We start from the raw sequence: 17,052 nt of genomic DNA on the forward strand, positions 1-17,052 counted from the left end.
TCGATAACTTGTATCACTAATACATTTACCGTGTGTTATCGCGAAAATAAATATCTCCAAACAGCGCGATGACGCAAAATTCATGTTATTAATGCAAATTTTAAGAATAATGTTTTTATGATTTTTTAAATACGATACGTATTCTCAGTTAACAAAAAAAAGGAGGAAAAAAAAAGAATATCGTCAATACTACCAAGAAATAATTATTTCATCCTCGTACGCAATCGATGCATGTAAAGCACATGCGATTTCGAGCGAACGGCGACACGTGTGAAACGGCGGCGTCACGACGAATTGTCGGCTGCCATTAAACGACGCACGCGAACCTAAGAAATCGAAATCGAAAGCAGAGTGGAGATATCGGCGCGTCGGCGTTCCATCGAACGGAGTTCTCGGCACGGCGCATACATAAAGGCAGGCGTGACCGCGGCACGAGCTTGGACCAATCGCGATTCAGCTTGGTCCACCGCTTTTTTTTTTTCTTTATTTCATTCACTCTTTCTCCCCCCTTTCGTCTACGCGGCCACACTGATTCCCCACCATCGGCATAAACTCTGTGCTCACGGGCTCACGGCCCGTTGGATCGCGATCACGCGCATTGCAGCTGCAACGAGGAATGCATGCGCGCTCCGCGAATCGCGTCCTCAACGATGCGCCCCGATGAACGCGAAAACCGCTTTGACGCCATCGCGGCGATCTTCGCGATAAAATCGTGCTCACCGATCCATTAGTCCGCGTCCAACACCGTCTTTGAAAATTCACGAACGAGGCTATGCGATTTCGCGCGATTAATCCTTTGCTTCGCCCCTGCAACACCGTTTCATAGAATCGTTGTGTTCGTGACGTTATACAGTGATAACTATGTGTTACAATGGCGATTCGTCTTTCCTCCAACATCTACAATTCGTGAAATATCAACCCTCGAACACATTTTCTTCAAGCTGTTTCCGATTGTATAGATATTTTTTAATAAAAAAAAATTAGAATTAAAGAGCTCGTAACAAAAATTACTCTCATTCGTAAATTTTACGCAGAAAAGAATATTCTAGCAATCTTAAGTTTCGTTCAGGAAATTATTTTCTTTTTTATTTGCAAAATGTTCACATTATGCAAATGTTATACCCGTGATTATACGTTTGTCTAATCTTGGTTGATTAGAATTGTGCACGATCTGGACATAGATCACTTTAATGTTGTGAAATTAGTTTCAACTAGAATGCATTATCTAAAATTAAAAATTGAGAAATTTCAAAAGGTTCGTTTTTGCTCCGAAACCTCCAGTTATTCAGCATTGTTCGATAATTCAAAAAATAGAAGATACACGGATTCCTTGGATTATTGATACTTATTTAAGGGTGAAAATGTGACTTCTATTCGCGGAACGATATACATAGAATATGAAACGCGAGCACGCATAAAATGCGCGCGAAATTTGATCCAGACGTCAACCGACCTTCCGTTGCGTTACACCTCTTATCGGCTAGCCAGTGGTAATGAGTTTTGGAGTATTTTCAGTACACGTGTACTGCAAACATGCCAGCATTGTGCATTTGCATTATTACGAGTCATCGAATCCGTACAATGTCTGCTTTCTTTGTATGCAAGATAGACAGACAGGACAAACTGATAAAGGGACAGGTTAATACGGAAAAAAGTTATTTTGGTATACCGTATACAGTAACTCGATCAAAATGAAATGTACACACTCTATGATAGTAAATGTCCGACACTGGACACCCGACATGCGACATTCGAAGTGATGGAGTATCGTAAACGCAGTGTCGAGGTAATTTCTCTCTGTATCGACTTGTCTCGGTCACTCCCATATGTAGATAGATACGACTATGAAAATTAAGCATCTGTCAGTCAAATAATATGAATAGAACGAGTCCAGAAAGTCCTTTTGTTCTTTTCTCGGTCGAGCATATTGCAAATGTATCTGCGAAGTAAAAAGAAAGAAGGGGAGAAGAGATTGGTGTTTGCAATTTTCAGCCCGGCCTTGCTACGGGCCGGGGCGCGGCTAAGGGTCGAGCTCCGGTAGGATATTATCTTCAAAATCTAATTATGAGATTTTTATAGGGCTATCGTAAAACGGCCGAATAATAGTTGGCATCTCCTCGAGGGAGGTGGCTAGGGCCGTGTTCCGCCATAATCTTCCGCCAAGATAATGGGGAATAGCACGACCAACCCCTCCAAAAAGAAACACTGATACACTGTCAAGGACGTTCTTCACCTAAAGTCTGTCCCTAATCAAAACCTCTATCCAACGTAATTGGTCGTTCCTCTGCGGGAATGTTAATTAGAGAACAGAAGATAGCACCTTGCCAACTGTCAAAGTTGTATCAAAGGATGTCGAACCACGAAACAGTCGTGAATGATCATTCTCTATATATACCTATATGATTATACTCCAACCACTTGCTATTCGCAAGAATGAAGATCAAATTGTTCGATGGATACCTATCTGAAATTTGACTGGAAGAGGTTATTAACGTGTTCAACAGGATGTCGGTCATCGGTGAGCAACAAAAGATTTTCAAGGCTGTCATAAGGCAATGAATATGTAAAAGTATGTACAACACGCAATATCATGGATATCACGTTTCGCGGAGTATAAGTAATAGAATTAATTACATATTTCATTGTTCATTGTAATTTAAAATTGTAATACGACCTTGCTGAATAGAACGCGTCACCCGAAATCGACTCTGCGATGATCGTGCTAGACTGTAATCACGTTCCGTACGAGTACTAAAACCTTGTCGCCCTGGCAACTACGCGGAAACAATCAAATATAAAGATTCGTACAGGTATACGCGTTTCCATCTTCAAACGTTTCATTCGTCCGAACATCGACCGACCTTAACTCAACTGTCAGAATTTGAAAGAATCTCAGGTACCCTTGTCCCAGGGTGGCGCTAGCAGCACTGCCACGACAATGGTACCGCACATGTTTTACCTGGTCCCGTCCTAACGAAACATGACGTCACGACATGGCGTCTGCAGGTGAAACAGCCAGGCTAACCGTGTATATAAGCGAGCGCACTCGCTAGCCGATCCGATTGGCCGAAAGAGGAATCCCCGCCTTTGTACCACGTTCTGCACACCGTTTGCCTCGACGTTGGACCCAGGTAAAGCTGCCCCTCGTGCCCCCCTCTTCGAGCGTTCTTTCGCTCCCTCTCCTGTACTACCTGGATCTCTATCTTCACCCGATTATCGCCCTCTCCTTTCTTTCCCCCGTTTCCAACTCTTTTCCCTCTCTTTGCGCGCGCGCGCGCGAATTACATCGCCCCTCTTTCTCCCCGTTCCGTCACACAGCTCACCCCTTAACGCGATCGTACGTGCAAATACTCGACGTATAGAGTGGCCTGTGACACGAGCTCACGCACACGCTGACAACGAGCTCAGACTGAATCAACCGGGTTCGTGTTTACACCTCTCTCGTGGCGCAACGACAACGCGACGCGTCGCGTCGTTCATCCCCGGGCAATTCGCTCGCTGTTAAGGATCTTCTTCCCAGGCGAAACCCTCGTTAACCCGTTCTTATTCCCCTTGTTTACAGTGCTATTTAGCGATGGGCTCAAGCACGTCGCAGATACACGGCCGGTATTAAGTATTGGGACACTTACTTGTTACACTTAATGAAAAACTTGAACGTACATTAGTTGATTTGGTACATACTTGGTATATAGTGGAGCGCAGATTTTTTATGCGTTTACGTGGTACTAACGCGGTATCATCCAAATATATACAAATGCTAAAAATATAATATTTGTTCGTAATACTTAGCGAACGAAATAACTCACCATCTAGGTTCCGTAATTTTGTAATGTTCATGAGAATATAAATTTGCATAAAAATCTGCAATTTAATTAGAAGCTATATACATATGTATGATGGGAATAAATAGATTTATGATGCAATAACAAGAATATGAAGACAGCGGAAAGTATCGGGTGTCCTAATGCTTATTTCGTTTTATAAGGAGATAATAGACGCAAAACATTATTTGTTTTATATTATTTTGTTGAATTACAAAATTACTATTATTCTATTATTTCGTTACAAAACGAAAAGAATTTTTGAAACAACCTAATAGAGGTTTGTATATTGCCTTTGCTAAACTCTGAAATTTTTCATAAAAATCGAATGTAATGGTAATGCCTTTCTAACTCTACGATTCAATTATTAGTTTTTATTACTTATAAGGTATCTAATTCGTCCAAATACCGTGATCATCGATTATAAATCATCAGAAATTTGCTAGTACTCATTGCGAAATTGAAAACGAGCTTGCGAATAATACTTTGCAAATACGATACGATGAATTTGATTCGCATTTATAAGTTACGATATACATGGATACATAGTGAACTTGATCCCATCACTCGCGCTATCATCGTTCAATCAGCAACTTTCCCCTCGCGTGATCTCGCGACCGACATGCTGCACCGCCGCGAATGAGATTACGTAAAATTTGTTAAATATACGCGGCATAGCAGGGGTCGCGCGTATCGATGAACGTATTTTTAGAACGGACATATTGCAAAGATCGAAAATACGGTGCTTCCTGGATCTCGTTGGCTGATCCGCGATGGCGGGGAGTGGAAACGTTCGGATACTTCGCTACGGGTTATTATTATTCCAAAGTATTGTAATGGGGCCGGCATTGCAAGTAGGGAAGCGTGTAAAAGACGTGGAAAAGAATAGACGATAAAAGAAAGGATAAAAATATCAACGCACACGAGAATATTTTACTGCGGGAAATAACCGAGAGATTGAAATTGTCAATAACCATTGAGATTCGTGACTGGAGAGACGGCCATCATTTATATTGTATTTCTATGAGTGTAAATTGCAATCTACGGAACATTTTTACGAAAGATCGGTTATTGCTTCGTAATTTATTGGTGCTACTCGTCCGTTTGTGTCTGCAATCAAAAATTTTCTTTTAAAGCAGAACGAATTTTACTGTATATATATATATATATATATATATATCGGTGAAATCTTTAGGAGAAAAATAAATACCTATTTATCCGAAATTTATGATGGATGACGTCACGAGTGAGATAGAATAAGAGTCTAGTCATTAAAAATTAGTTTGTTTGCTATGAAATCATAATGTCACAATAGATTACGAATTTTAATGACGTCACTATTTAAGCATTAATGGGGTATAAAGTTGTCCGATGTAAAGTACTTAAATACATTAATGAGACATAAAGTCGGGAACACTGCAGATATCCGGGTACGAAAGTAATAAATCTCTTTTGATTTCATAAACACCCTCTACAACTTATATCTTATCTTTGAAATTACAGTTCAAGAAGAGAAATTATCCCGTAAGAACAAAGTTCAACATTCGTTCGCATGGGCAATGAATTCTGAACAACATAGTATGGAAATTCATTATACCTACCTATAATAAATGGTATACACGATTTAAGATATAATGCCAATGGAAATCGAAGATGGAAGGAGAAGCGAAAGCCAAAGCTTGAGGACACTATCGTGAAAGGGTTGCCGTTGAAAATTAAGTCGACTATGGACAAACGCGCCAACAATAACAGTGCTAATTCTGCTGCGAAAACGACCGAGGTGCTCTTTTATTTGATATAGCTTTATCTTTCCTCCACCAAGGATATCGTTATTCTTAGAACGCTTGTGAACTCGGTCGTATAAAAATTTCGCGATATCGACGATCCATAACAATATCGTCGAAATTATTCAACCTTCGGTAGTATGTTGGTACTACCTTTACGATATTCTAAAGAAGATTTCAAAATACGCAAGAATTATCAGGCGTAGCATTTACGAAGCATTAAATTCATCGAAGTTTCTAGGACGATCACGTTATAAACAAGTCGAATGTGACTTTTATATCAGGATAGGCACGTGCATAAAACTCGTAGCTGAGATACATAAAAAACGCTTACGAAGCCGCAAAGGCGGTCGGTCTGGCATTGTTTGTAAACCATGCTGCCCTTCTGGCACATTGTAGCATTTCGCTGTATTTTCAGTGATGTGTATCGTAAATACGTAAATACACGGCCGTTCTCTATTGTCAGCCAATTTTATCCATCGACCAATCGAAAACTCGTGACAACAGGATACGACGCAATTCTGTCCGAGTTAAATTACATTTTTTACGTTCAATGATAGAATTAACGAATTTTCGACGCTATCGTTAGTTACAATTTATAATCGCCGTTTCCTTTCTTATGTCTTTACGAACGTACGAATATCGAGACACGAGTCTGTCGATCGAGTATCGACTTTTTGTGAAACTACCATTTAGAAACATAGAGAGGCAAGTCACGTGGTTATCGATAGCCGAGGCATTCAGAGCAAAGATAGTGGACTAAACCACATTATTTATTATATATAATAATAATATACTTATTCCAATGAAAAATCAATTTTTACACCGAATATTTTATGTTCGTATCTATCTTAGGTTCATCCGTTTTATCGAATGTTAGGGTTGAATCATTTTTGTTCGCAATATTTTTTATTTTATTTTTTTGTTCCATATTTTTTAACATATACATCCAAGTCCTTGTACGGAGAAAAAAAATACGATGAAATATAAATAAAAAATGAAAAAACTTACCAGTGGACTATCAGGCGAATGTTGATGATGGGCAATAGGTATGTTGACCATTGCCACCCCTCCACCGGGGTTTCCCATGTCCTGATACTCGTCGCTCATTTCCATCGCGTAGGATGGCAACGGTTCTCTGTTCTTCACCCGAATTTTGACTGTTTTACCGCAACGCGGTCGCCCACGACACGAGTGACACAGCCGCAGCAGAACACGCTGCCAAAATGCGAATAAAAAAAGAGGAACCGATGGTTCGCTCACGTTTATCACCGTTTACGAAAGAAACGAAATCACGGCGTGAAACGATCAGCGCGCACGGTCGCGAGTATGATTTTTATCCTCGATACACACCAATCGCACGTGACGCGAAACAAACGAATTAATATCGCTCCGTCGGTAAGTGTCACGTTACCGGTGAAAAGTAACAGAGTTCGAAGTACGTCTCACCGACACCGCGAAGAAACACTGTAATCAAAACAACGCGAATACGTGGTCATGCCTTTAGTTGATACTTTTGTATAGTGCAACGAAATGTTCGTTGTTCTTACACAAAAATTCACAATACCAACCAATTCCAATTTCCGATGCAAGATAAATTCGATCGATGTCGTCTTAGAAGATAGTGGGTGTTCCTCGCTTAACGTCGTAAATTTGTTCTGTCACTAAAGTAAAAGAAACACACGCGGCACGCTTATGGCTGACATGCGCGCGAGCTTTCTATCGCAAACGTTCGTCTCGCAGCAAATACACAACACACTACACAGTGGAGAAAAAAAAGGTGGAAAGTTTACGAGGGAAGAGCGCGCACGCGTACACTTCGCCTACGTGTTCCTCAGTGTTGTGTGCAGTGCAGTGGTAATGCGAGCACTCGGCGTTACCAAAAAGGAATAAGCTCTAAGGAAGAAGGAAGGAAGCAAGGAAGGAAGGAAGAAAGGACAGTTGAGAGGAGGGGAGAGAGGGGAAAGGGACGCCTCGTAGCCGGGTTTGAGGGGCAAAAGCCAGGGAAAAGGAACAGGACACAAGGTAAGCGGGTGCGTTCGCAAAACTCCACGAACGTGACAAAGACGGACTGTGACTGGTACCGATTTCGCGGCTACACAGGGAACTCGCCATCGACGTTGTTCCGCATCGTAGCAACTAAACGTAGTCGAGAACGACTACGATTCGGAACGAGTGGTGTAAATATAACGAAGAAAAAATTGCAACAAGCTCACCGATCAGATGAAACGGTGCGCGAGGAAATGAGACGAGTACGGACCGGCAAACGATGCCACGGAGAAACGGTGGAACTACCGAACACGGAGCTGACGCGCGCACACTCGCGTCCCCATCGGTTCTGACACCGGGATATTCCGTCGTGTTCGCAATCCCCCTCTACTATTCCACGCCTTGGTATAGGCTTCGAACGTTCGCTGGCGGAAAGAACGAACGGGCAGGCGAAATAGTATCCAGTGGGCGGAGGCCTGGGACACCAACGCCGTCTTCTGGCAGCGCATATCAGGCTGTGGTAGGCGGTAAACCGACTGGTTACGCCCGGTATCCACACCTCCCTCTTTTCCCTCATCTGCCTTCTTCTTCTCTCCTATATCTTTCAATCGTTCTTTCTTTGTTCCCTTCCCTCCCTTTATACTCCTCTTCGCGCACCCTGCCGGATAACGACCCCTATGCGGCGAACTCAAGCGTGGATCACGAAGATTTTCGGTGCGGTCGCACGAGTTTCCCCGAGTGTTTTCGCTTCCGTTTCATCTCGGTCGCTTCACCCTGAAATATCCAATGCATGCTTTTTGCGCGAAAATTTAGATCAGCTTGCAATAAATCTACCGATACGATGATTTTCTGCAACACTTTCTGACGAGGAATTCAATTATCAAGCAGAGTGTTGTTACCATGGTTGATAACCATCGTCGGCCATGTCCACGTTCCGCTTGACGTCTATATTTTTCTCCATTTTCCTGCACGCTCGTTAACTCGTGTGCTGTCCCGAGCGGGCGAGGGTTCGATGGAAACGGCCGAGTCCATTCCCGATTCCCCTTACATTTTCATACTCGTATCATGTTCCATCGAGAATATGGCTGCGTAAGGTCCCTGCTAATTGACCATGATTGCAACGATCTTATTCGCGATACTCCGCGAAAAATGTCAGTCACGAGACCTACCTTCTCCCTTTATTAGACAACAGATCGTGTTCCGTGATAGAAACGATGTTTCCGCAGAAAATTGTACACTACTATGTATCTGACTATGAAAGAGTCGTGATTTGGTTGCAGTTTCCGAGGATTCGCATCGCGAAATATAAATGAATACGTAATTTCGAAAACATGGCCGTTGGACTGTGAATGTATTTTGTAGGTTAAATCGGCCGCGGCCGACCGCAGAAATATTGTACCGACCTGACCGTTCATTCGTAAACGATCCCCTTTGTCTATACATGCGCGACTTTCGTTTACACCCAAAAACCTGAGCGAAAATAATCGAATAATGAACGAAATACAATGAACGCCAAAGTACTATTCGTCTTTATCTTCCAAGAAAATACAGTTATCTGATTTCGCATAGACATTTTATTATTATTATTATTATTAAATTTTATTTTTTTAAGTATCTACTTTGATACATATTTCTTTTTCGGAATCCTACATTTATACAAAATTAGATATTCAGTTCTTCCAGCAAGCTCTTCGATTACAGGTTTTATTACAAACGTTGGTTGATATCCGCCAACATGAACGGAATATTAGAAAAACACGAACCCTGGCATCTGGATGTCGTATAAAATTGTTCCCACGAGCACCAAGCGACTTGTATATATGTATATAATTGGCAAGACATAGCGTTGTAAACAGACAAGAGTATCGCAAGTGTTTTTCTTCGTAGTACACGAAGTAAATAAGTGCCGTAGTAAACCATGCGGGACATCGGTGATCGCGCAGGACGAGATCGAAAAGTACACAAGCAACGAAAAGAAAGAAAAGAAGAAACGAGAAAATGCGATCCATGCACTTGCCGTTAAGTGGTATTAAAATCTAGATCCATTCGTCGATCGATTAACATCCTGATCTGGTCAATTATGTGACGTAGTTGTCACGGTTTATTTTGGTAGACACTTACCATTTCTATTCGTCAATTTTTCTTCTGTTTTCCTAAATATACAAAAATAACGTTTTATTTATTTAAACTTCTTTCATTACAACGAAGTTTTATTTAATGATCACGTTGAAACTTTCTTCCGATCGATTTTTCGTAACGCGTCGAAACGATATTTCGTTCGTATAATAGAGATGCACAATCAGATATGCAATTAAATTCAATCGATGAAATTTCGATAAACCGACTGTGGATACTAACTACGTTTGTTTAAGTAATTCATTTTTCTTACTCGACCATCTTTGTTCCTTTCCTTCGTAGTGCAAACATTAAGGATACGTATTAACATACGTATTCGAATTCAAGAAATTACGATATTTTCTTACAAAGATAAAGAAGGTCAAGGAGAAAATAGAATACGAATTGGCGTAGATGGAATAAAACGGAAATACTGGAAAAGCGACGCGGTCGCCACGATTTTCTTCGGTGTGCAACGTCTGCGCAGAACATGCACCCTCTTTAACTCTCCTCGTCCCGTCTTGCTCTCTATTTCTCTTCGTTGCTCTACGCGGTTCGTCCTCCTTTCTCCACCGTGTACGGTTTCAAGTCTTACAGCTTCTCCTCTTTCATTTTCGCCTCGTTCCCCAGGCTTCTGCCGGTTTCTCCCGCGCGTTTGTACGCCATCTGCATGCGCTCCGCGTCACATATACAGACAAGATGGCGTATACGCTGTTCGTAGTACAAATTGCAGGTAATTGCAGCCCGCGGAGAGGGCTCTCCTCCTCCGCCAACGAGACGAGGAACGAAAGGGAGAAGGGCTGGCCGAAGTGGAGAGCGTGTGAAACTGCGAATTTTATGATTTACAAACGTGATCCTTTATAAGGGTATATGGATCTACGCGAGGAACGAAGCGAACCGCAGTTAAGAACCGCCCCTGTGACCTCGCGGACCAACCGCGAGATAATTGCACGCCACGGACGATGTACGATTTACTCGTGCGATTTGCGATTCCGCTCGGTTGGTCGAGTCGAGGAAATCTCGGCTGACCGAAGAAAAATTTGGTTCTTCCTTATCGGCGCTTTAAACATTGCGATATATCAGTTTATTTGTGAAGTTAGTCGCATTTTATTTATTTCTTTGGGAAATTAGTCGCATCTACGCGACGTTGAATATGAAAACGGAAAAAATGTAATTTGAATTAGAAATCATTAGAGCGCTTTTAAAAATCATCGCAGACGTTTATACGTTTATACGTAACTCAAAGATCAACTTATCATAGAAGAATGCATATAATGTGTAAAAATATATAAAATATCATGGCTATTTAGTAGCGAAAATAAGTCTCTGCGTGTAAATATAGGTATCGTGACTCATCGCAGTAACTGCTATAACACCAAGCAAACAAAAGCGAAGGAATCAAGAAAGTTTGGAGCGTTGACACATTATTTTATTCACAGCGTTCATTCTACTTACATCATTCACTTGCATAACACAAAGCAGTAAACAAAATAAAATAAAATTTCTACCAAACGTATTGAGTAAATCGTATCCATGGTCAAGCATGTAGGTCATTTTTTTCTTTAATTATGGATAGATAATTTAATTGCGAATAGAAATGATTTAAAGGAAATAATTGGAAAGTGAAGTCATCGAAGAAATCACAGCTCGCCCCTATTCCTTTGGTCCTTCGCACAGCAAGTGAAAACTCATCGGTCATCTAATTTCCGAGTCGGTAGGTAGTCATTGTCCGTTACGGTATTTCTTGGAAGGTCATCCGACCTGCCTAAGAGCCCCCTTGGTTAGTCTTGACCGCACTCATTTCAATATAACCGTTGCAATTTTCAAAATTTAATATAGGAACTTCTTTAACCGAAATAGACCCCAACTTCAAACTACTAAACACTCGCATTTGGTTATGGGAATCTTTATGTTCGTTTAGGATAATACTAATTGTTTACAGATAAATTAAATATATATTATAATATAATATTAATAGCTATTATTTGCTTTCATTGCATTTTTTCTACCATTGTTTACGCCAATGCATTTTTCCAGCTGTTAAAGATATATCGATAACCGCGTACGATTTGAATTTTACGCTAAAGAAGAACGTTAATAATTCTTAAAACATAACAGCTATTATCGAAGAAAATCATACTAGAAAATAATAATAAGTAGATATTATGGGTGAAATTTCATCTTGGTATATTTTTTGTTTGTTTTAGAAATCGATAAAATTAATTACCAGTCTGTATTAGCGGATAAAAGTAACCAGAAAGGAAAGCGTAACGGTAGAAATGACGTTAATAGATAGATTAGAAAACAAAATTAGAAAAGAAATGAATAAAACGAGAATGTGGGAAACATGTATGGCTTGGATAGTCCTAGAAAAATGAAGAAGCTGTAAACCAAGTCTCTTCCTTAACAGCAAGACTAAAACAGAGATTATTATCATTAATATCGAACGAGAGGTAGAAATGTTCCTATTATTGCAAGATGATGATCATTCGCATATGTATGAAACGAGATTTCACCTATGGTATCTTTTAAGGGTTCTTATTTTTTTATGGTATCTTCTCTGCTTGCTGAAACAAGAGCAAGGTTGGACTATAAAAATTCGTGAATTGCTTCGGGGTTAGATACTCGTTTCATTCGAACCACGAGCGTCATTAGGTCGCAGGAGACGAGTATAATTTATTCGTCATACGTAATACGCACACGTGTTTCCCTACGCATCCGCCCGTATGCCTGACTGTAATCGAAAAATTGTAGAAAATTCCAAACGGCTGTTAGTAAACCTATTTCTATCGTAGAGGATCTCTAAGTACATTAGCAAAAGGTATGAAGGGTTAGGTCAAATCTCCGGAATAAACCGTAACAGCGGTCTTCCGATTGTCCTTTCTAAATACTTATAAGTGGTCAGTTTTATGTTACCTTATCTTATCTCGAGAATTAATTGGGTTGTAAGTTATCAAGTCCCCTATAAGCAGTTTATCGGACCTAAATGCGTTTTATATTTGGTTGGCAACGAGAACATCACATCAGCGAGAACCGTTCGTGTCAATAATTTTGACTTACTTTCATATCAGACTTTTGAAAAATTGATTAGCTTGTAAAATTTTTCGAAACGATTATCGAATCTGTTACAGAGTTTTCCTGAACCTAGATTCCTGCGAAATAAAAAGAAGTAAGAAGAACAGAAAGTAAGAAGCGTGTAGATTTTTATCGATCTTTCGATCGTAACGTCGCGTCGTGACTAATATAGAAAGGAACACCTTTGAAACGAGGAGACATAGCGGAGGAAGTTTCGTAGAAGCAAATATACAATTGCGAAAGGAAACGATATTTGAAAAATCTAAATTTTAAAGCTACTCTATGAGAAAGGCGAAACACGTGGCTTATCGAGTTCCTCTCACCTTTATAACCTTCTCGGTCTTTATATTTGAGTTTTCCATAGATAGACCATAGCGCAAATACACTACGCGAGTAATCATGATGCGTTCGGAATAACGCGCAAGTCCGGGAATATTCGCGGCCCCTGACACAGGAAGGATGTTTGAGAAGCCGCGCCTCGGGCGCCTCGGGACATTCTCTCGTTTCTTGGCACCTTCGATTGACAATTCTCAGGCCTGCGCCTAGCCACGAGGTCCGACTATTTGCTCTTTCGTTCTCCGTTCTACCATCGGAAATCTTACACGTTTCTCTTCTTTCTCTGTACGCCTCGTGAACTTTTCTCTCTCCTTTCGCTCTTCTATTTCTCTCTCTCTCTCTCTCTCTCTCTCTCTGTTCAGCGTATAATATGTAGACGCGTTGTCGTCGATACATGGACGTATGCACACTAACGCCACTGCGCAAGGATGTACCGAGAACGTAAGTTAACTATTACGGGGCCTGGTTGGGCTTTTATAGCCCATCTGGGTGGCGTGCATACCAACGCCATCTTGTTAGCCACGATTAAATATTGATGCAAGAACGGATACGCAGGAATGGAATGGTACTCTGTTCGTGGAATCGGATCGCGGGAATCTAGGCCGGTAATATTCAATTACAGGAGACCATTGGCCTTTTTTTCGTCAACGATGAATCATTGCAACGATGAATTGTTGTCGCGCAGTTTCGTCCATAGTTTGCAACGGTCGTAGGTACATTTTCACGTTCGAGAAACGTCGATTGGATACCAAGTTGCACCAACTTACCAAAGAAATCGCAAAACCGTACGTGGAACGCACAACCAATCATTAGAATAATGCAAATGATCCGGTTCTATTATACGTTTCGTGGCGGCTGATTTGGTTTCTCGGCTTCCTGGAACGCGGATCGATTCATCGGTCGTTGGTTCACTCGCCTCTACACGATCCTTTCGTCCTTCCCTTCTTTTAGCAAAGTTGCACGGTCGATCACGTTCGTTTGGCGTCAACTCGACGATCGAGAAGGAAGTCGCGTCTAGCATCGAAACGCGCGCTGACGAACGCGAGCGTGCGATGCCAGACGCGAAACCGATTCAACGGTTTCTCTCCGCTAATTTGCTGTTCGCCGGTGCGTGTCCATTATTGTGCAAATCGACGAGCAGATTGCGGCAAAAGGTTGACAATGGGGGGATCGCCGCGTAAGTGTTCGTGGTCCCTACGGGGTGTTGAACCACCCCATCGTTAGCGTGCCGAATCAACCGGAAATTCCAGCTTTCGTCGCTTCCGTATTCATTGGCCGGGAAGAAAGACAAGATGCGCGCACGAGAGAGCAACGAAGAGACGAGGCGAGAACGTTTGTCGATGGATCGGGAGGTTGAGCGAGAAAACCTGCGGAGGAATTAACCAAGGTGAGATAATGCCCGGTCGAACGTCTCTTGGCTCATCCTTTTCTTGCGTGTGAACGATTGTCATGAAAATATTCGTTTATTATCGAGCAAAGAAGACAGGGAAGCCTGCTACTGTGCTACCTGTGTTTCCAGATAATTAGAGATCGACGGCTGTCGAAGACTGACTGAAGACTGGCCGAAGACGCCACCTGGTCTTTCTCTATGCTAAAATACTTTACGTTCCCCTTTTTCATTTTTACCCAACTCCTTCGGTCGGTGCTAATCCTCTACCTTTTACCGAGATTTATCATAGACGAAAGACTCGAACAATACCCTTACGTGCAAAAAGAATTTGGAAACACTGCAACAACAAAACCTTACAAAGTGCTGCATAATCCATCCATCGAACACAATAAGAACGGTAGATTTTCGAAAAATAATGATTCTATTAATAGCGTTAATGTTGTGTCTATTCGAACGGAACTTAGTCTTGTCCGTGATTTTAACGATCGAACAATCCGATGCACGTTTTCACGCAGCACATTTTACACGATACGCACGACTATTACAACGGGGCAAATGATAACCAACGCAACGAAGTTTCGGGCGCGTAACGTGAGAGGAATGGTCGAACGAGGGGGTGGGGGGCGGAGGCGGTGGCTCGGAAGACGGAGAAAGATTGCCCTAAAACGAGACAACCGTGAGTAGATCGCTTTTAGGATCATTAATTATCCTAGGAAGCGCGAGAACGTGCAGGATACTGTGCGCCGCGCGACCAACCGGCCAGCAGAGGCAGGGACGAAAGGGATGCCGAGGATGACGACGAGGGAGCAGAATGGAGAGCAAAGGAGACGGCGAATGTCGCCACTGCAAACCGAAATTACCGTCGAAGATTAATGATCGCGAGCTTTATTACAGGTATTTATAGCCATGTAAACCGTGTATAACCATGTATAACCATTCTAAAATCCAAAGCGTAGTTAACGTTACGCCAATGGTAACAATACCGAAGAGTCATCCTAACATTAGGAAAATTTGTTGACTTTCTTCTGACATCCTATAAAAGGTTTTTTAAGTAATAAAACTTTTCGCAATCTTGGGCACATGCCTGGATGGATGGTAATACCGGCGAAAAATCGTAGTCGCGTACAGAAAGTATTTGAACATATAACACAGGAAACTTTTACGTATACATTGTGTACGTCGTACGAAATATTTTTAAGTTTCATTAGCTATATTGGAATACGATTATCGTGATTGTATTGGCAACGTTTTAAACTAGTCTGAAAAAAAAAAACAACAAAAAATGTACATATATAAAAGTTCCGTGTAGGTACGTATTATAAAAAGTTTGTTGTATTCTTTCAGGTCGAGGATCATAACAAAGAGCAGACTTATATGTACGTTAATTAGCGTTACTACCAATCCAGCCGTAATATCTGATATGAGACTTTTGGATTTTGCAATTATTGAAACCGTGCGAAGTGTATACACGTTTTCATCGATTTAAATATAATATAATATTATTGCCGTTATTAACAATATACTGCTTACTGGAAAATATTATGCGGTATTTGGATCATGGCTGTTCGGACGGAGTAGGGGGGAGGTTCTATCGTCGATAACGGCAATACTATTTTCCCTTTGAAACACACACATATATCGTTAACGATCATATACAATGCATCTTTTTATATCTTCGATGTATCTCTCTCTTTTATCGATCGAATGAATCGCGATTATAGGAATTTAGTACGAGACGAAGCAAAATACGAGATAATTAAAAAGTTTAAACGTGGGACGGAATTAACAAAAGCGCTCGAAAAGCACACACTGCGAGAAAGACGGCAATAACGACGACTTTAGACAAATAGAAACAGTGAACGAAAGTAGTAATGGCGTCATGTCCTTTCTCGTCAAAGGGGGCACCATTAGTGGCATTCGAAAAAGAGCTTCGATGATTCGAAATACAAAACGGAACGTAACTCTATGCGATTACTAACATTGAAAGTATTATGTTACTTAACGGGCGAAGAGTCACTGCATCCACGAATATCTCAAGAATCTGTCGATGAATCTTAAGCCGTATTTGAAGAAATGAAATTTCATACAGAGGAATTTCTTAATACGGGAAGGATCGTCCGGTCTCTGCGACGATATTTCAACAGCTCCCCGTCGACGATATACCGATGCATCGATTAAGTTTAACCAGAGCGCTTGCATTTACGCGAGGCGAAAAGAAGCCTAATAAAGACGGGAAAGAACGAAGGGAAGAGAGACAACGTTATACACGTTGATGCGTACGCGCATACGTTCGTTCCTTAAATAAATCGCTTCGAGTGACGGATTGGGGAAGAAGATTAACGAGCGTCGGTGTGTCGTTCGATTCGATACGTCGAATTAACGCAGGACAGCAACGAGGTTCTCTCGGTATCGGTTATTAATGACTCGGGCCTCTGCCAATGTAAACCTTGCCGAGCGTTTCGCATTCGTGACTGTGGAAAGTTTAGATTAATCGCGACTGATAAATGCTCGCGATACCGAGACGATGGATCGTATTATAGTC

The 17,052-nt window shown here is 41.4% G+C and overlaps 1 protein-coding gene across 3 annotated transcripts in view; it reads right to left on the reverse strand.

The window, feature by feature from the left end:
• Retn (retained) overlaps positions 1–8,127 on the reverse strand; it is a 136,829-nt gene extending 128,702 nt beyond the window's left edge. The window contains exons 1-2 of one of the 3 annotated variants that reach the window (XM_072006440.1): positions 7,177–8,127; positions 6,617–7,072 (exon numbers count right to left, since the gene is read on the reverse strand). In XM_072006440.1, coding sequence (XP_071862541.1) covers positions 6,617–6,721 — 105 coding nt within the window. In that variant the 5' untranslated portion in view covers positions 6,722–7,072; positions 7,177–8,127. Of the gene's footprint in view, positions 1–6,616 lie in introns of all 3 variants that reach the window. The other 2 variants (XM_072006441.1, XM_072006442.1) reach the window with 2 other exon arrangements.
• Between the last annotated feature and the right edge of the window lie 8,925 nt (positions 8,128–17,052).

This window comes from Bombus fervidus, chromosome 7, assembly GCF_041682495.2.
Source record: "Bombus fervidus isolate BK054 chromosome 7, iyBomFerv1, whole genome shotgun sequence".
Lineage (NCBI taxonomy): Eukaryota > Metazoa > Arthropoda > Insecta > Hymenoptera > Apidae > Bombus > Bombus fervidus.